The following is a 20528-nucleotide window of genomic DNA, read 5'->3' as shown; positions in this document are numbered from 1 at the left end:
GTCAGCACAGCCCTTAGAAAGGTGCAACTTTTTAGGAAATGCAGTCCAACCATCTGGACTGTTCCCTGATCTGAGGCTGCTCACAAGGTTTGACTTTCGTTACTTTCAGATAATTGTAAAATAAAAAAAATGAAGAGGCACAAGCTATGTTTAGGAAAGAACAGATTCATTTCTGATGACGAGTTTTAAATCAGATATTAACACAACAGCTGGCGGGGGAAAGAGAAAGGCGGCAGGCCTTGTGTGTACCCACACAAACTGAAATCCTGAAGTTACACCTGCAAGATAAACAGAGAAGTCTGTCAGGTGAGATTCGTAGTGTTTGACAAGCATGTTTGTTTAAACAGACAGAGACCGCTATTTGGCACACAAAATTAAAGGGATGCTGTATAAAGCGGGCCATCCGTACATAGCAGGTGACGAGGGAATGGTGGTGCTGCCCCCCTGTGGCAACAACATGTAACTTCACAGAGCTTAACCTGGAAACAGTGACAGTTCAACCCTGCAGCACAGCACCATACAGTGATGTATAGATTTAAAAATAAATAAATAAATAAATAAATAAAAAGTGGCCGTGTTAAAGGGACAGTCCACCACTTTTAGCCATTATGGGAAGTGTAGGATTCTGTGTTTTGGAGTTTGACCCATAATGAGGAATAGGTTCACCCAAAATAATCTGGAAATGATATGCGACACATGCACAGACATGCACATGATAACTGTTTTATTTATTTATTTATTAATTTTTTTTTTGACCTTTATTTAACCAGGTAAAATCAATTGAGAACCAATTCTCATTTACAATGATGACCTGTCAGCACAGTCCAAAGTATTGCTGCTGATCAAGTTAAAATAAATCCTTTATCAATATGAAGAGTCACGATAAGCATATCTTTGTCTCTGAGAGATAAACAGAAATTCACTTCAGTCTGATCCATGAACTTATATAAGCACAAACACAGATAAGGCTTTCTAACTCTGCCTTCACAATGAGAATACATGTCATCATTTGTGTGCCCCTTCTCTTGTCTTTCTAAGCTTGTGTGTTATTGAATGAGCAGAAGTTGTCAAGGAGACATGAGATGATGAGAGTAAATAAGGAGCAGAACAGGGACAGTGTCTATAAAGGTTCCTAACAACCACCTGATTGGATATCTGAAACTCATATCCCACAGCCTCATAAATCTATTCGTCGCAGGATTCAAGACGTTAAGGCTTCATTGCACTGCTGAGAGGCACTAGAAAAATCAAATTAAACAAAACAAAATTTCACAACAATCTGACTTTATACATGTCTCCACCCTTTTCTTTCAACCAATCTCCTCAGCCTGTTATCACCTAGTCAGGGAAAGTTTACTGATACCTCTCTGCAGAACCTTCAACCCCGCTCCTCATTATATAACGTCAGTTATAAGAGGGTGCCTGGGCACCTGCCAGAGTTTGTGTGTACCTTTACCTGGCCTCTGCAGCTCCATCAGCTCCTCTGATGATACAGCCTGCCTGCTGCCGCCGCTGCCGCTGCTGCTGAGCCACAAACACAGACGAGCTGCATGTACGAGCACACGCCACAAAACACACAGAGCCAGAAGGAGAGCAGGCAGCCCGGCAGACGAGACAGACGCACGGCTTGAAAGGAGGGAAACGCACACCAACCATGGGACGCTGCAACAGAAGGTGCTGTTTGATAGCCGGAGCCGTGTCCGGGGCGGTTTTGGCCATCCTCGGAGGCATCCTCATCCCGCTGGGGAGCAGCATCATTGAGGGGACAGTGAAGAAGGTATGGTGTCTCAGTTTCACCCTGGGTTGGAGGATAAGGGAGTGACAGAGCGCGTTAATATGTGTCATGAGCGCATATGCAGAGATCAAGGTGAATCAGGAGAAACGAGAGGGAAGAGGCGTATGTTTTTTTGGAAAGCTGCTTGAAATGGTAAACAAGAAGCTGTGCAAAGTGCCAAGTGTGCCTTGCTTTCATCCATTAAAAGATCTGCGATTCTTGTCAGACACTGTGGAGAAGAATTTAACGATTGAGAGCTTCTTTTTTTTGTTGTAATAACAGAGGATCCACCTCTTTTTTTTTTTTTTTTCTTCATATATCAGTGGAGCTGCTGGCCTGCTGACAGTCTTGAGGCATGTTAAAAATAGCCCTTCTGTGTGTCTGCGGGGTTTCAGGAATCCGTCATTGAGCCTGGAACGACAGCGTATGGAAACTGGGTGTCTGCAGGGGCACAGGTGTACAGGCAGTTCTGGTTCTTTGACTTGAAAAACTCACAGGAGGTGTTGCAATCTGGCGCAACTCCAGTCGTGGTGGAAAAAGGACCTTACACATACCTGTAAGACGGATTCATTTATCTCCGTTAAATCGTTTGGACACTATTTTCCACTTTATAAACGAGCCCGTTATCACTTGTATCTGCTGTCATACGGTGTAACATACGACTCCTCTCCTCTGTTAAAATTTCACACCCGAGTACGACCCTCTCCCACTTCAGGACAAGATATCTCCCCAAGATGAACGTCACATTCAACCCAAATGAAACGGTCTCCTTCCTGGTGCCTTACGGTGCCATCTTCCAGCCGTCCATGTCGGTGGGACCAGAGGAAGACAAACTTACATCTCTCAACCTGGCAGTGGCTGTAAGTGTCAGTGATCAGTGCCAAATGTGCTGTGATTTCTGAGTTGACTCAGCTCGTATTTGCATTTACTATTTCCTCTGTATAAGCAATGTGTTTAATGTTAAATGTTAAATGTTCAGTGCCAAAACAAGCTGCGCTGGTTTCCCCCGGCTTGCTTTTGTCATTTAACGGCGACATCCAACCATTTCAGCTGATGACCTTCTGTGACATTTTGTTTTAGAGTGATTTTATCCTCCCGGGTCGATCGTTTGAACACTTTTAAAGGCTAAAAACTATTAAAAAAAAAAGAAGAAAAAAAGCAAAGATTAGTGAAAAAGAATCCTGTGATGCAGGCCGCTGCAGAAATGTGGTGTTTTTTTCTCGTTCTTATTCGGTTGATTGACACTTTATTTACTTTGCGACACCACTGAGAGTCCAGACCGCCACAGTTATTTTCTTCGCCGACTCGAAATAACCTGAAAATTTGGTTACAACAAATTAAGCGTTGCGGTCACTCGGTGTCAGAACCTGAGCGTCTGTACTCGTACAAATCGTTTTATTTGAATACCTTTCTCAGATGAACAGGCAGCGAGCTCGGTTAGCCAGAAAGATGCCCTGGAACTTGTACGCAGTTACAGAGCTTCGATGTCCGACGTTTTCACGCATATTTTCAAGTAGCTGGCTTGGTTAGGTGTCAGGTTTCCCTGCAGGCGGCTTTCTTTTAGCTACAAATGCTAACGTGGCGGGATAACCTCTGTGTTGACCTTGACAAAGTTGAAGGAGAAGTGTGAGGAAACCTGGAGCCAGCGTTTGGTTTGTCCCCTCTGGGCCACTGTAGAAACATGGCGAGCTCGGTGGAAGGGAGCCCGCTCTCTGTGTAGATATGAAGGGCTCTTTCTAAAATAACAAAAACAATTATTTTTAGTTTCAGGTCATTAAACATAATTACGAATGTAATATTCCATTTCTGCCATTAATGCGACACACCGCTCCTTTCAGCAGGTTTTTTTTATGAAGCTATTTGGTAGCTGGCAAGTTAGTTCATGATGTTAGTTCAAGGTCGTTTAATCATTTAAAGTCTCAAGTTGAAAAACTTTGGAATTTTCCTTGATTTGCCGTCTCAACTCAATTAGGAACTGAGTCAAGTAAAATTGTAAAATTTAAAAAATGATGATTTAGATTAGGAACTGTCTGATCGCAAGTAAAAGAAGTATAAATCTGAGCAAGTACTCTGAAAAGGAGCCTCCTGGGAACTGAACTGGGGAACTTAGGACCCTGAGGACCTCATATGCTCCTTCTTCAAATATTAATTTATGTTGGGTATCAAGCTGTATGGTGACATTAACATTGACAAAAAAAAACAACTCCTGCTATGTGGCAGTCTGGAAATGATCAACAACTGGGAGGTCAACATTTAACGATGGCAACCTTTCTTTTCTTTTTTTATGAGCACAGTTAATATAATTTCTCTCCCGACTTTTATAACACTCAAATGATGAGAGTAAGCAATACCAATGTGCTTGTATAATTATGGAGTATCACAGTCATAAAAGATGGTTTTCTGGCTTATCTTCTGAGGCAAGCACTGCATTTGTGTGCACAGCATTTTTTCTTATTTTCCATGTGCATCTTTATGCCTTTCATAATGTGCTTGTATAATTATGGAGTATCACAGTCATAAAAGATGATTTTCTGGCTTATCTTCTGAGGCAAGCGCTGCATTTGTGTGCACAGCATTTTTTCTTATTTTCCATGTGCATCTTTATGCCTTTCATAACTGACACCTTTACTGATGACTACATTTGCCAAATGTAAGAAAGGTATATGATTTTTTTTTTTTTTTTTGCAGGGAGCTTATTCATTGATTGCAAAACCGCTTCATCCGGTTGTACAGGGTATGATAAAATCAAGCAACTCCTCGTTGTTCCAGCACCGTACAGTCAAGGAACTGCTGTGGGGTTACAAAGACCCCATGTTGAAAACAACTATGGGCCTCTTTTCACCTGTAAGTAACCACATAATAAACATAGAGCATCTACCCAGGGACACGTATGACATCAATGTACTAACTGAAATATCTTTTCAATAGTACAATGGTACTTACGATGGCTTCTACAATGTCTTCAGTGGAAAGACGGACATCTCAAAAGTGGGACTAATTGACAGGTGGAGAGGACAGAGGTGAGTCCAATAATGAATAAAGTGAAGGAGCTACCGAGTCTGGATTTGAAACCTCTATCTTTTAATCAGGGTGTACAGATTTTGACAAGCGAGAACATTATTATTATTTTTTTTAGTTTGTGGTATTTCAGGCTGTTTAATCAAATCAGGGTAATCAGTTTGTACACAAAATGACAAATGAAAATCCTGTTTCTCCTCGTATCAAATATTTTTGCCTGTTAAATCAAATTCTGAAAGCTTGACTGACAAATTTGATTTCATTCCGCAGGAACTTAACTTTTTGGAATGACAGTTATTGTGACATGATCAACGGGACAGGTGCGGCACATATGGCAATGTGTACTATGAAAAAGCCAAAAGACTAAAAATCTAAACCCCACTTGTGTCACATCTCCACAACTCCTAATGCTCCTAATCTCTCTCTCAGATGCTTCCTCCTTCCCTCCCTTCGTGGACAAGAAGAAGCCTCTCTATTTCTTCTCATCAGACATCTGCAGGTAATAAAGGATTTCATTCACAATCAGCAGTTTCATCTGATCTAGTCTGACTGTGATTCGTGAACTGGGTCAGCAAGTGTTACATCTTTATTTTGAGAGCTGCAACCTTTTGACTCCCCCCCCCTTCTCGGTGACCACTAGAGGTCAGAGCTCTCCAGTCGAGTTGTGTCCCAATGAAGTTGCACGACAAAGAAGCCGAAGATTACCAGGAACATAGAAGTGAACTAACCTCTGGGCTGTTTTGGTCTTCAGGTCCGTGTCAGCCAGCTACGAGGGGACCGTGGATCTGAAAGGGATCGACGTGTACCGCTTCTCCCTCCTCCAATCCACCCTGGCGTCCCCTTTGAACAACCCGGACAATCACTGTTTCTGCAAGAATGCACTAACCACCAAGAACTGCACCTTGGCCGGAGTGCTGGACATCAGCTCCTGTCAGGACGGTCAGTTTTGCATTTGTGCTGGTGTTTTGCATTCTTCACAGCTGCTGTGCCGTTTTGAATTGCAATTGTGTAATCGCCCTCTGAACAGGGAAACCCATCTACATCTCTCTGCCCCACTTCCTCCACGGCAGTCCGTCCCTGCTGAAGGCCGTGGTCGGCCTCTCCCCCAGCGAGGAGCACCACAAGACCTTCATGGATGTGGAACCTGTATGACTGATTCTTATTTTTTTTTTACTTTTCCCTGGCGACAGCAGTTAAGCACACGCTAAAACTTGACTTTTTGTTGTACTTTCCTCCACCAGATCACCGGGTTCACACTGAATTTTGCCAAGAGAATTCAAGTGAATATGATGTACGGGCCGTCAGACGTCATCACGTAAGTTGTGCAAGTTGTACGAACAGTACAGGAAAGCGGTATCTACAGAAAACGTGTAAATTCTAAAAGTCAAAGAAAAAAAAAAAAAAAGTCATGCACTGGATTTGTAATGAACTCTTTCCCTGCAGGGTGCTCAAGAAAGTCAAAGATTACACCATATTCCCTCTCCTTTGGATGAATGAGGTAAGATTTAAAAGGAAAAAAAAAGAAGAAGCAGCCCCGAAGTCATGAGGTGTACTCAGTCGGTTAGGTCAGGATGCTTGTAAATGAGTCACTGTCATTCTCCGTCTCCTCTGTGTAACCAGACGGCAATGCTTGACAACGAAACGGCGGACACGCTGAAGTCGGAGCTCGTCTCCAGTATCAAGATGTTGGAGGTCATCCAGATGAGCCTGCTCGGCTTCGGTTCGGCCATCTTCGGCCTCTGCGTCATCTCCTACTGCGTGTTGAGGATGAGAAACCAAAGCAAGACCGTGTGAATGAATCGCGAAGTCAAAGCGTCTGATGTACATAAGAGCACAATGCATTCAAGCTGCTGCTGGACATCGAAACCTTTTGATATAGACTTGCACTTTTTTTGTAATTTCAGTGTTATTTATAAAGTCATGCGTCCTTTGACACCAGGGAGGGAAAACTGTGATTTTGTAAAAGCTCAAGAGCTGGATTTCTTTGCCAACTATTATTTTAATTGCAATCACTGTAACATGAACTTAATCAGGGATTTCTGGAGGGAGAGCAAGTGGAAACTCCTCTTAACTGTCAGGTAATCCTTTGGCTCTCCGGGAAGAGAGAACTGGTTTTGTTAGACGTCCTATGAAAGAAATGTACGTGAATCTAATATTGCGCAAAATGTCCATATCCGTTGCTGAACTAGTCTGTTCAAAATGAATAAAAGCTGAAAAGGTGACTTTTTCATTGTATGTCCTCGCTATTCTGATAGTACTGGATTGTTCTTACTGAACGCGAGGCTATCGGAACCGGTCTACATCCCCCCTTCGACCAAACACACAGCTCACACGGTGAAACAAATCTCTGCATTTTGCACACTTCCCTGTTTACCGTGAGTGGCCCATAAATCAAAAAGAGTAATGAAACTGAGCTGGGGGGATGATTATACAGCGGTCATGAACGGTGCTTGGGTTTGTTTGGTGAGAAAGCAGAATGTCTGCTCAGCAAGAGGCCACTCTCTGGTTTTATGGGTTTTAAATGACCCTGAGCAGCTTCCTCCGAGTGTCTTTGATTCTTCTGAATTTTACATCTCGCACACGTTCGGGGTTAGTTTCATTAAGATTCAGTCTCGGGATACTTTTCTTTTTTTTCTGAAGAGGTGCTATTCGCTACCTTCTCGCAGGTGCTGGTAAATAGCAGAAATTTAGGGTGCAAGTTCTTGTTTGAAAACTTGAATCCGGTTAGCTTCGACATAACATCACAGCCGAGCCGAAGGGTGTAATGCGGGTGTCGGTCCACTAGGGGAGATTGAAAGGAAAAGTCCACATTTTCAGGCATTGTGCAAATACAACTTGCTAATTAATTCATAAACTCTTATGATCTTTCTGCAAAATTGAGATTCATCTGAACAAATTTATTCAGTCTATCAGGACATCAATAAATAGAAATACAGTATGTTTGAAGTATGAAGTTGACATGACGCTGTTCACACAGTTTTATTAAACGTGGAGCAGAGATCCGTACGAGGGGAAGGTACACGCTGGAAAGTCTTTTTCTCAAAATGAAAAATAATACTGCCCTGTATGTCTCTGCAATTTGCAGATACAGTCGTAGGTGGTGAAATACGTCGACACTATGTACACAATGGAAACACATTTTCACAAAACCTTCACAAAAATTAAATTAAAAGAATGAAACAAAAATACTCTGTACACAAGCAACAAATCATCTCTATCTCCATTAACTACGCTTCGGGGAAAAAAAAAAAAAAGTCTATTCACATACTCACAGACTACCTCACCGACGGTTACTACTTCTGAGTTAAAAAGCATGTTTACATTGCCGAGCGTTGCAGATGTGGATCCAAAGAAGGATACCGTCATGTTTCAGCATCTATGATGACGTCACGGACTAAAAATGTGCGTATCTGCTAGTTTGGTTGCTAAAATCTAATCTGGGCATGGATTAAGAGACTTCTACGTTACCGATGAGATTTTATAAACATGCTTCTGTGCTGGAAACGAGGGGAAGTGTTATACAGTTAATATGCAGCTGGATTACAGTGAGCCACATTCTCTTACGGTACACTCGAGTAATAGGAATAAATAGGAGATGTCGTGTAAAAATGTCCGCAAACACTCGCGTGGAATTTCATATTCAACTCAGTTTTAGTGTTTTGTATTTGGGTTGACGTTGGCAGCGGACGTAGAGTTCGGGACCACTTACCGTCAGCGCCTCATGTGGCCGCAGACAGTATGACAACTTTTTTTTTTTTATTACCCTACATGTACCCACGAAGCCCTGTAATAGAGACATTTTGGTTAGTTCAAAAGTAAACATTCAAATGTGAGTAGAATCTAATAAACTACTAGTGTAGTACTCAGCGTAGAGAGCGAGGACACTCACTGTCAAACATGCATCTATCTCCATTTTGTCCCATTTCAATCACCTCTGTGTAATATCTGGATTTTAAATGACCCTCCACCTTTTCTTTTTCTTTTTTTTTTTTTTTTCTTTAAAAGAAGGAACAAATCCACAGTGAGCAGCTTTCCGGCTGCTTCCGCAGAAAATGAGTGGCAGTCCAGTCAGTTTGTGTCGCGACCGTGACGGCTCGCGGTTGAGTGTGTGAGAGTGTGTATGTCACAGCCACCTGGTCACAGTACCTCATGCAAGGGAAAAAAAAAGAAAAAGAGCCGAGCGACGACGTTCCCGCACCCACCTCCTCGTTTTACCGTGCGTCCGCAGAGCAGCTCTGCAGCTCAGATGAGACTCGGGGGGAAAATGATGTTTGCTTTGTAGGATCAGAGGAAAAGTGTGCGTGTCATTTTGTGCAGCTGCCAGCCTCCCCTCCCCCTCCCCCTCCCCCCGTCCTCCCCCGTCAGTCCTCTGGGAGGTGATTGCGTCGATTGCGGCTCTTCCTGCGGTCCAGCAGGGGCTTCAGTTTGGCCAGGTCCCCCCTGAGGGGTCCGGGCGGCGGCGGATGCTGCCGCTGCTGCCTCTGCTGGAGGTGCTGGAGCTCCTTCCTCTCTTTGCAGTACTGTTGCACAGCCAGGCTCTCCGCAGGGCTGAAGGCTGACAACAGGGCCTTCGGGTGCAGAGAGCTGGCCCAGGCCCACGGCGACTGCTGCTTGTCCGTCAGCACGTTCACCATGGCTTCGCTCAGCACTCGCAGGCGGATTTTGGCGACGGTGCGTTTGAAGCCGTTCTCGGTGGTCAGGCAGTAGTAGAGGCCCTGGTCGGACAGCTGGACGGTGCGGATGAGGAGGCCGTGCTCGGTGGACAGGACGCGCTCACTCAGCTTGACCTGCACAAATCCAAATGTACGATACTGAATGCAGATTGAGGGAATTATTCAATGATTTGATAAATATCATGCATTATGCCATTTCCTCCCACCACCAACATCAAAACACCTAAATGAGGGAACATGATTTTGAAGAACGGCGTCCGTCCCTCCAGTATAGTGACGCTTCATCCTTTTTTCTTTTAATTTGTTAAATATACGGCTTTGAATCAGACCGTATGTTGCATGATACATTAGAAAGAATAATCGTACATCCTACAGTGACTTAAGATGGTCAATTTTTTATGAGAAATGACCAAAAGTGTACTTTTCTAAAAGCTTGACTGTTTACTCAGGTTTTTCTTGTAGGATAAAGTTACATATGCTCAACCATGAAAGGCTAAATACAGAAATTTGACATCTGCTTGCTACAGAAAAAAAATGAAATGGCAGTTAAAGCGAAAGTGCTGAAATAAGCCGAGGTGTGACTTTAAATAACGGATAAGAGTTGAAGTGTTAAGTGGAAAGTTCGGAGTGAAGCGTCAGCTGTAGTTCAGGCAGTAAAACGTGAATGCTTACACAGTTGAAATGTTTCACTTCTGGTCTTTATGAAGTATAATTTGAAAATGTGTGCGCCGTATTCTGGATTTGACTTTTCGGTGTCTCGTAAGCTCAATGCAGCCGGTGCACATTCACATGTGGGATAAAGTTAAAAAAAACAAAAACAAGCCTTCATCTTCATGAATTTAAATTGAAACTGTTTACTCTTTTTTCTACTCAAAAAGCAGCCAGGCCTGACTCTGGAGAACGCTCCAGTGATTACACACCATGAGACTAAAGGGATTTATTTCAAGGCCTACTTCTATTTTCATGAGGAAACGGCGCTTTAAAGGTCCGAACCCCTCCGAACGCCTCTCCACGGAGGTGAGAGCTAAATCCGTAAAAGATGTGTCTTTATCATGCTTTATTTAATCTTTCCTTGCCTTTTCAAAGTGCTCCCACCGTTTAAAGGTTGTCAAATATTTGTGTCCCCCCCTCACCCCCACCCCGCTGACAATCTAGTCATTAGTCGAGGTCCACATCACGTTTGATCCGTATCACTGCTCATTACGATGCTCCCCTGCCATTAAGCGTTCCCTTTGTCACTCCTCGGGCGATACGAGTCCTGATGTGAGCTCATCGCATCTCTACGACGCGTTTGATGTAATGTTTCACCGAACACCCCTATGGATCCGAGAAAGGACATTCAATCACTTGCATCTTGAGGGATTTCCGTCGTGTCCCCGGCTCCCCATTAGATCGTCGTATATGTAACAGCTAAAGCGGGCAGCGACGTCGCCCTTCGACCTCTTTAACTGTCAAACTGACCTCTTTCCTCCTGTCGTTGTCCCTCTGAATCAGCCAGCGAATAGACGCCTGAGGAGACTTGGGAATGCACTCCAGGAAGGTGGTGTTGTTTTTCACGCCGTACTGCGTCATCTCCACTGCGTTCCTGTAGGCTAGTGTACACAAACACACCAACACACAAACACACGCACACATGCACACGCACAAGAGTCAAGGGGGACGCATCAGACGTCACTGGGTGACAGACAAGAAGCCCACAGATGGGCTCCAATCTGTTGATGTTGACACAAAGCTCAGACTGCAGCACGACCGAGCCCCACCCAGACTCCAGCTTCTCCCAACAACAAAGCCTTCGACGCTTCGCGACAGCTCCTCGTTCCTCTCATGTCAGATTTTGTTGCATCTAAACGGTTCGCCGCTCGGCTGGACGTATGACAGGGATGCGACTAATTAGTGGTAATGACCATATGGTTGGTTCCCCAGAGCTCGTGTTAATTTAGAGATGTAAACTGTTCACGGAAATGGAAACACTCTGGGGAGCGAATGCACTGCGCTCGTTAGACTGCGGCCTGCCAGTTCGACCGGGTACGTTTTGGTGAGGAGTACCTGGACTCACAACAAAGAACACACACAGAAACAGCTTTAGTCTCCGTGTAACCCTGTGATAGTTGTAATTAATTTACAGCCATCGAACGTGGACATAATATGACTGGCAAATTTGTCTGTTGTATAATTAATAAAGCTGTAAGCAAAATGACACGAGTAGTGCTCCTTTACAACTGTATATCTTATATCACAGGTCACGTGACAGAAGTCATGCGATGCGAGGTAATCTGACGAAGTACAAAAGTGCTAAAGTCTCGAGCGGCGGGTTGGGGATGGGTGGACGGATCCAACTCCGGAGTTTCACCCGGGACACCGTGATTCAAGTTCGTAACAAATCAATGTTAATTTCTTTAAAGAAACCCAAACCACCTGATTTTGTTTTCCTAAATGTAACCGTTTTGTTTCCCTCCCCGAACCTAACCACGTTGTTTTTAACGTCTTGGCGAAGTAAAACGGTGACACTGACACGCTGCCCTCTTGTGGACCGGTGGCTGTATTACACATTCTGATTTGATACCAGTCTCAAAACAATATTTAGTAAGAGTTGAGTCTTCGGCCACCTGAAGAATCTTACTCCAATATTCACTCCCTCTTTAGCTCTTTTAGTCATTTGACCCATTGTTAGTCTCAATTAGTTTTTATCCAAGAAGCTTTAATTACCTTTTAAATTGAATCCCCTGCACTGAGTGAGTGGATTTCCGTGCATAATATCCTGCCTCCTGCTCCTCCTGAAATAAAACAGAATGTACCGTAAATGCACTAAATACAGACGAAAAGACACAATCATAACAGCCTTCATCCTGTCACACTAAAAGTGTGGAAGGAGCGGTCGCTGCCAAAACAACAGGAGGAAAATCTGACCATGTTATTCCACTCGGTGGAGCGCGCTCGTATATAACAGCTCGAGGAAAAGAGCATGTAAACAGCTCGACACATTTCAGACACATTTTCTGCAGAGAAACAAGAGACAAGGCTTTTTGTTCTGCGACCAAACTCAACTTGACCTGACTGGAATGTCAGGAGACATGAGGAGGTATGAGTTTGGAGGCGAGGTGTCGCTCATACCTCCTGGTCTGCGTTATGTCTAGACACAGAGAGGGCAACAACAAAAAGCCCAATCTAATTGTGACGTGGCTCCCACTTAAGTGTGTACTGAAGGACTCCAGTCCTGTGATCTTTTAACCCTCACCAGCCGTGAACTCTTCGTTCTATTCTTCTTCAACATATTGTATCAGCTGTTTCCCACATTCGGCTCCTCTGACTGATGTCTTTGCTTTGCGACTGATTAAAATACGACACCGGTCGTCTATTGGAAGTCCAAACTTCACTATATTCTCTTTGCGAGTTGAGGAAAAAGCTGAACAGAAGTGGACAGAAATACTGCGTAGTATTCAAAAACCTGCACTATGCTAATGTTTATCTAACACTTGTGAAAGTTTTGAATGGCTGCCTTCATGAATGGACTAAACTAATCAACACCTGTCAGCACTTATTAACACACAAACATTTCTTTTTTGGGGGGGCTTAAGAGCTCCCTGCACTGCTGAGAGAGCAGTCCTCGGTGGACCACTAAATCTAAAGACACCGAGCGTTGGCACAAAACTGGAGCCGTGATCACAAAGACTGGAAACCTTTGTGTACCTTTTGCCGCTGGGATAGAAGCGGGAGCAGCTCAGGCCGTCCCACGCGCAGTAGGGGTCTCTGGCGAGGCAACAGTCAGCGCAAGCCGAGCCGTACGCGTGACAGCGGTGCAGGGAGACCTGCGAGACCCCGAACTCGGAGCTGACGTAGAGCTGTTGCTGCAAAGTAAACAGTTCAAATGTCAGACGCCCTGTTTGTCTTAATAAGTGGCCGGCTGACAGGAAAATGAGACGCAGTGCCGGAACAATTATGGCTTATTATTTCCTCGCCTTTGGGAGGCTTATGGCGCACGGGTGAGTTCTGTTTCATGCATTACAGAGCGGCCACAGACAATGAACAACGTATTAAAACAATAAAGCTGCACTTTGCATGTGAGGGGAGCATTTTCAGGGTACTTACTTTTTTAGGGGAAATTCTTAAGTTTGTAACAGGAGCTTGGTTCTGGAAAATAGCACAGACGAGATCAGAGATTAATGAGTTATTTCTAACAATATAGTAAAGGAATAGTTTGGGACATTTGGGGAAATGTGCAAGTTCGTGTTCTGGTGAGAAGTATACGAGAAAACTGATGCCACTGTCGTGTCTTTATGGTCATTCTTTTGGCTACAGCAGCAACTTTAACTGAGAATAAAAACAAGAAACAGGCCTATAAAGCTGGCTTAGCTAACGGCACACTAAAGCTCAGCGATGATCACATCAGTTCGAATTTTGTTTCATACACACAAAACCGAAGTGTAAAAATGTCACGTTGTGGTTTTACAGGACGTTCTGTAAGCTAGGCTAACTGGTGGCATCACATTTTCTGTACAGACATTATCAGTGGTACATGTATCGTCTTCTATCTCTTGGCAACAGGGTGTCCCAAAATGTTGATCTATTCCTCAAAAAAACCAAACAATGTTTTTATTACAGAGAAGAGAGAATCAGACTCGGATAAGTTTCGCCAGATTTCTTTAACCTTTCTAGATGAAATATGTTCCATCCTTTGATAAATAAATCTGGGGGCAGGACGGCTTCGGTCCAGGTGGAGTTTTAAGTGGATCAGAGCGGTCACGGTCTTAACGTCTGATCACAGGTTGATCACACTTTCAGTGATCGGAGATAAGATAAAACAACATGTGTGAAGGTTCACTCGGGGCAACATCCAGACTCCACGCTGCACTACGGGGCAGAACATCCATCTCCTTGAATGCCACCCTGCCTTTTGTCTGTCTGCCTCTGGCCTTTGTGTCGTGGCCAAGCGCACCCTCCTCCTCCTCCTCTTCCCTGCCTTTGATTTTAGGAAAAGAGAAATGGTTCAAGTCAAAAAGAAAAAAAACAGAAAAAAAAAAACAGACCTTAAACACTTCCAGCTCCTCCAGGATCAGATCTTCATGCAGGGAGTGATTGCTCGGCAGCACAATCACCTTCTGTATTGTACCTTTGTCTGGGGGGGGGGGGGCAGAAATCCGACATGTCAGGAGTTGTAAGCACACATGCATTTAACAACCGTGTGAAACAGAAACGGCTACACGCACTCTGAACAGCGAACGCCCAGAACTGCAGAGCAGTCAGTGAGACTGGGACACAACTGATGGTGGAGGAAAATAAACTCCAAGTCTGTTTTCCTTTGCCCATGTTTTCTTTTGAATTAGACACGATAGCCATGGCCAGTTTCCACAGCGACAAAAACAGCCGCGGCAGGAATGGGAATGGAAGCTCTTAAGCCGCTCACAGGGGAGGTCAAGGACCACAAAGGAGGGCCAATCGCAGCCGCACCATCTTCCAATATGGACTGGTTTTTTTTGTCGTGGGAGTTGGAGCACCTGGAAATGCCCGATAAGAGCGTCTCCCTCGTCCCCCTGAGACAAAACACCAGCTCAGGACCAGATATGGTGAGACGGCACTGGCTTCTCTTCAAGCATTCAGACAGGAGAAACAGAACGGAGACTCTGCTTGATAAACACAAGCAGCTGTGAGAGAGAGAGAGAGAGAGTCCCAGAGAGGTCTGATGAACGCCAACGTGCACACGTAGACGCAAAAAAAAACCTATTTTATCATTTAACTACAGTACTATAAGCATAGAAATCGACAGGTAAGTAGGATGTTGCACAGGATGTATACACTTTGCACGTGCAAAGGGAAATGTTTTTGCCCACATTTAATCTCACAATCAGTCTGTGGAAACATGATAAGATAATGACTGTGGCAATACTTTTAATTATTAATTTGTTTGCAGCTTCTTTCGCCTGATTACTGAAAATTAAAGGCCAAAGCTCATTTTTAAAGGACCTGTTCTTTGTTAATGACCTATTTAAGACATAATTCATGCTGCAATCTGTCATGTTTTCAGTTTAGCTGCAACAGCGATGGTGCGCTGTCGCCTCGGTTATCTGTTTTTCATCTGATAACCAGCTGTTGCAACCTAACCCTGCTAAGCAATAATTAACTTATGAACCACCTCTGACGTTTTTGTTGTTGTTGCATGTCCCTGCACATTAGTTTGCATGTTGTTTACCTGCCTAGAAACAAGACTGGTTATATTTTTGTATATTTATGCCACAATGCAGACCTAATGGCAAAATACACAGTATACATTCATCATATATCTGGTATTCATTTGGTATTTTTCCCTCAAGAATTGAAAAAATCAGGTTGTGTTAGTTCATTTCACGTGTTGCTCAGTTATTATTGTATTTGGAGGAATGGATAAGATCAATATATTGTAACTCTGATGTGTGATCTATCTGACTTTAGACTCTTCGACAAATCAAACCCACGAAGAGTCAAATTCATTTTTTGACCCCACTGACAAAAATTCTCTCTAATAATATATAAATAGTACATACATCACAGAATAGCATTAGGCATGTTTTGCAGGTGAAATATTTTGACTTTCTGGTGCAGGTTTTTGAAATTTTTTGACCTAACCAGTTATCTTTGCGAATCATGTAGAAATTAAGATGCAATAAAGGCTCAAAACCTGGAAAGATTTACATCTAATGTGAATCTTTTCACTGGAAGAAAGACAAAATGATATAGTGAAAATCACATCATCCTCTCTGGTATGTTTTTAATAGATAAAGCCGGTTAGCAGTGATGTTGCGTCATAAACCTGAAAGCCATAAATACACCTGTATGAATCTGCTTTCTGAGAGCCTGCAGAACCTGTTCACCTCCATACCTGTGCCGAGGAAGAGCACCTGGTAGTTGCCGTCGGCAGCCGTGACCTGGTCCACAGCCACGGATGTGTATTTGTAGTCAGCGTTGGTCCGAACCACCAGGGGTCTCCTCCCCACCGGGTAGATGGGGTTGAACATGACCGGATGGTTGCGTACGAAGGTCACCACGTCGTCTGGGAACTCTTTTGTTGTCTGAATGTCAGGTGTAAAGGCTCCGCCGGGACACTGGAGAAACAGAGGGAGGGAAGGCATGCGTAAAAAAAAAATCTTATTCATGTATTCACACAGGTTTTAATCTCTCATTTAGTTCACAATATGAAAAAAAAATTAAATTGTATTGAGAACCTTATCACTGACAAAACACAGTGCATATAGCTTTTAGATGGTTTCGTTACTTATTTACACAATACAAACCAATATTTTGTTGATAATGAATCCAAATATACTCAGATTAAACACAGGGATAAGTATTGGGGGAAGTGTATTCATTTATCTTATACATCAGTTCATAGGGTTAACAATACTGCAGTTTATTTTATTTGCAGATGACAAAAATGTTTTTATTTAACAATTATTTGAGATTTACGGTTTAAGATTTGAATGTCTAAATGGTATTTTAGTTATTTTTTTTTAGTTATTTGCCGTCTTAAAATTTTTGAATATATTCTGTCCAAAAATCTGAATTAATCATGTGTACATATATAATTAATTCCTTTCTGGTAGGAAATCGCCCCAAATTTTCCTCCCTGCCACCACTTGACCTCAGTCATTGTTAGCTGTGAGAGAAGAGAATCTGATGATAATTTTGAAGTATAATAATAATAGAGCACAAGACTTCTTGTATTGACATAAACAAAGAACATTGCAGTTTTGAGAACACCGCTTGAGGCACTTCAAAATGTTTATTCAGTGTTAAATTAGTGTTAATTGCTGAATTAAAAACAGATTATTTCAGAGCGTAACTGGAATTCTTGAGGAGATTTTCAATTTTCTTTGTACCGTCATGCTCTGTTTATACATTGATGTAATTTATTAATTTTTTTAAGAAAGCTGCTGGTAATAAGATTTCCCTTCTCCCCCCACTGCCTTTTGTCTTTGAAATGTGTAAGTGGGTAAGTTTAACATTAATATTTGATGTATTTTTTTTTTTTTTTTTTTAAATCAAGCATTGAATTAACCTAAAAAACATTGACTGAATGGCCGAGAGATGAACTCACAGTTCCGGGCCTTGGATAGGGGATGCGGCCCTGGAACGCCACCCACTGAAAGTTGGGTCCGTCTCTGTGAGCGAAGGGCCCGTTGAAGACGGTGAGGATGTCCGCCATGTTGTACGAACACACTGCCGAGCCTTTAAAGACGGAGCTGAGAGAAGGAGATGCATATATTATATGAAACACCACAGTGGGAAACTTTCCTCGCAACTCGAGAGACCCACCCAGCAAAAACATTCTGCTTTCTTAAGATCACAATTTCTGAGGATGTGCGAGTTAAATTCTGGGTGGAACCTCTATCACACTCCATTGAGGACGGGCCACCTATTTCCTTCGCCATGATCTGATGTGGTTTGGCTGAGTCATTTAAAACCACACTGCTTAACACATAAAAGAGGCTTTGTTAAGAAGTGAGGAACAGAAGCACATTGTGGGGGACGAAGAAAGAAATACAGTGTGAAAATAGGAATAACATTGAGCTCAGAGACCTCGAGGACCTCTCTGTTTGGTTTGGCTGTGTTCTTTGAGCCCGGATACACTACTGCCGACTCTCTATGATCCCGAGGTAACAAGTGAGCCGAGGGCCTGTTGCAGTGTCGCTCAGGGTTAAATGGACAAACTCAATTAAAGATCAGAAGAGACGGATCAAGTGGCTGTTCCTTTAAAACCTCAGCGACCCGGTTGACTCGGACTTTCTGCTGAATGAGAGCAGTTTCATTAATTTGTTTAGTGTGGGTTTCTACAGAGGTTTCTACAATATGTGGTCAACTCTTCTTTCCTTCATTTGCAAATAATTACTGTATATTTAAATTTGGTTTTTCATATTCTGACTGTACAGATTCTATGATGTCATCATATTTTAATGCTCTGGGATTCACTCAAGAGGACAGAAGAGTTTGTATCTGCTTTTCCTCACACACACAAAAAAAACTTATGACATACTGTCCTCATTAGACTTCATTCAGTCTTGGGAAAATTTCACTTTAACTTTGTACTTCAACTTTCACTTGTACCAGTTTTCTCAAATTGGGTCGAAAATATTAATTTTAGTACCGCAGGTCTTTTGAAGTAATACAGTACTGTGTAAGCAGCCTGAAATATTAAACATAAAAAAATAGTACACAGTTAGCAACTGGTTTTATAATATTTGTTCATGAAATGAAAAAAAAAAAGAAAAAAAGTTGAACAAAAAGATCCAGAATAGAATAAAAAATTACATTAAAATTGCACATTTTTCCCTACACTTCCATTTATAGGTTTATTTATTTTAGTGTTTAAAGATAAATATGTCATCTTTTGGTTTCAAATTTACCTTTTTAATTTACATTCAAACTGACAAATATTTAACCCAAATTTGTCTCCGTAAGTGTTTATGTAGGTGCAGAAACTGGGCTGGACTCCATCTATTTGAAAAATGCAATAATAAATCTCTCTGCACTTAAAAGTCCTGCTGAGTACTCTTATTTCATGCTTGAGGAAGACCTCCAACAACAGATCCCATGTCACAGAGTATTCTGTATCAACGTGTACTATAAATGTGTCTTTGCACTCAGTCAGCAAAATGGCGCAACGTGGCTAGAGAGCTTAAGGGAAGGACATCAGAACGAAGGGCATATGGTGAAGCCACCACCACGCTGGAATCGATAGTTCAACATGTGAACGAGCTGTTCTGCAACACGACACATGATTTCTCTATGTAGCAGGCCCTTTGACAAGCACGACCCCTCCTGCTGATATCCAGTCAGTGATTAACATAACCGCCGAGGCCTGCAGGAATGTTGGCCTCGTCCGTCTCACCTTGTGGACGTGAAGACTCCGAACACCAACAGGCCCTTGGGCTGATCGGTTTCCAGCAAAAACACACTTTCTGTAGGGGAAAACACACGTGCACACAGAGACAAAGGCATATTTAATACCTTCAACAAATTCCCCAAACCCCATATCTCTTCATACGGCAGGTGAGAGGGCCAAAGAGTGATGGATGCATGAATTAGTAAATGTTCACATTGAAAGATGGGAGTCTGATGACCTGAATAGAAAAGCAGGTCTAAAACATTGCGCACAATGAATGAATACGAAGGAACCAAAAGCAACAGAAGAATTATGACACTCGACGAAAAGCTACAGTCCCGATCCAGACCAAACATTGGAAGTTTCAAGGATTGTTGGTGGAAAAAGCAATCATAGGGACAATAATAGCAAGGTTTCAAAAAATGGTAATATTTTTTTTTAAACCACAAAATTGGTTTAAACTTGTTTCATGGTCCATTAAAAATATGGAGCTTGGAAGTGATGCAACAAGTTGGATAAGGTATGTAAAGTGTACACGTCCTCTTCTGTTCTACTCACCGAGTTCATCAAAGTGTGTTTCGGTGCCGTCCTCCTCCAGAACCGAACACACCATCCTGGCTTTGAGGAACGTGGTCCATTTGTTCACCAGGCTGCGCTGCCCTCCGATGTCATTCTGCAGACGACAAAGCTTCGCATAGCAACTCGAAACCACAAAACACACGGTAGTGATTAATTTGGGCGCAGACGGAGGGCACACTCACCGGACACACTCTGGCCACCATGGTGTGGATATTTTTAGTGTTTCCACTGTTGTCTGTCAGCCTCTCGCGGAAGAAGAAATACAGTTTGGCGTCGTTGGGGTCGGTTCCGTCTGGGATCAGTTGGGCGTCGATGAAAATTGGCTCTGAAAGAAGCAGAGAAGGGGAACAAATGGCGGCTTTTTAACGGTCCACAACTCTAGATAAAAGATAAAGAAACAACTTCTTTCCGTAAATGAATTTATATTTAGATATAAATATATATTCTACATATGTGTGCTCACCACTGAGCCACTTAGAGTTGTGCTGATCCGTCCGCACTGCATTCCTCTTGGTCAGGCTCCTGAAGATGGCAGCATCTGTCCCCATGAAGTCAATGTACATCCCTGAGAACAGCTCCTGATCTGGGAGCGGAAAGACAGACACACACACACACACACACACACACACACACA

The 20528-nt window shown here is 42.9% G+C and overlaps 2 protein-coding genes across 3 annotated transcripts in view; one reads left to right on the top strand and one right to left on the bottom strand.

Annotated features, from left to right (window-relative positions):
- Window positions 1-1568: 1568 nt before the first annotated feature.
- cd36 (CD36 molecule (CD36 blood group)) lies at window positions 1569-7014 on the top strand. Its single transcript, XM_069164767.1, has 12 exons — window positions 1569-1777; window positions 2170-2330; window positions 2490-2634; window positions 4463-4618; window positions 4703-4794; window positions 5063-5112; window positions 5222-5291; window positions 5544-5731; window positions 5820-5938; window positions 6034-6107; window positions 6236-6290; window positions 6413-7014. Exons 1-12 carry the CDS (start codon window positions 1655-1657, stop codon window positions 6584-6586), a joined length of 1407 nt encoding a protein of 468 aa, XP_069020868.1. The 5' UTR covers window positions 1569-1654; the 3' UTR covers window positions 6587-7014.
- Window positions 7015-7755: 741 nt separating this feature from the next.
- The window catches only part of sema3c (sema domain, immunoglobulin domain (Ig), short basic domain, secreted, (semaphorin) 3C), a 39118-nt gene continuing 26345 nt past the window's right edge, over window positions 7756-20528 (bottom strand). For both annotated transcript variants that reach the window (XM_069164766.1, XM_069164765.1), the window contains 12 exons: window positions 20358-20477; window positions 20077-20219; window positions 19874-19988; window positions 19322-19391; window positions 17531-17675; window positions 16316-16538; window positions 14490-14578; window positions 13552-13593; window positions 13153-13310; window positions 12172-12239; window positions 10927-11057; window positions 7756-9579 (listed from right to left, as the gene is read on the bottom strand). In XM_069164766.1, coding sequence (XP_069020867.1) covers window positions 9154-9579; window positions 10927-11057; window positions 12172-12239; window positions 13153-13310; window positions 13552-13593; window positions 14490-14578; window positions 16316-16538; window positions 17531-17675; window positions 19322-19391; window positions 19874-19988; window positions 20077-20219; window positions 20358-20477 — 1730 coding nt within the window. In that variant the 3' untranslated portion in view covers window positions 7756-9153. The remainder of the gene's footprint in view (window positions 9580-10926; window positions 11058-12171; window positions 12240-13152; window positions 13311-13551; window positions 13594-14489; window positions 14579-16315; window positions 16539-17530; window positions 17676-19321; window positions 19392-19873; window positions 19989-20076; window positions 20220-20357; window positions 20478-20528) is intronic.

Source organism: Embiotoca jacksoni, unplaced genomic scaffold (genome assembly GCF_022577435.1).
Source record: "Embiotoca jacksoni isolate LCO1_2020_lvr unplaced genomic scaffold, fEmbJac1.0.p SCAF_32, whole genome shotgun sequence".
Classification (NCBI taxonomy): domain Eukaryota; kingdom Metazoa; phylum Chordata; class Actinopteri; family Embiotocidae; genus Embiotoca; species Embiotoca jacksoni.
This window is presented reverse-complemented; position numbering and strand designations above follow the sequence as displayed.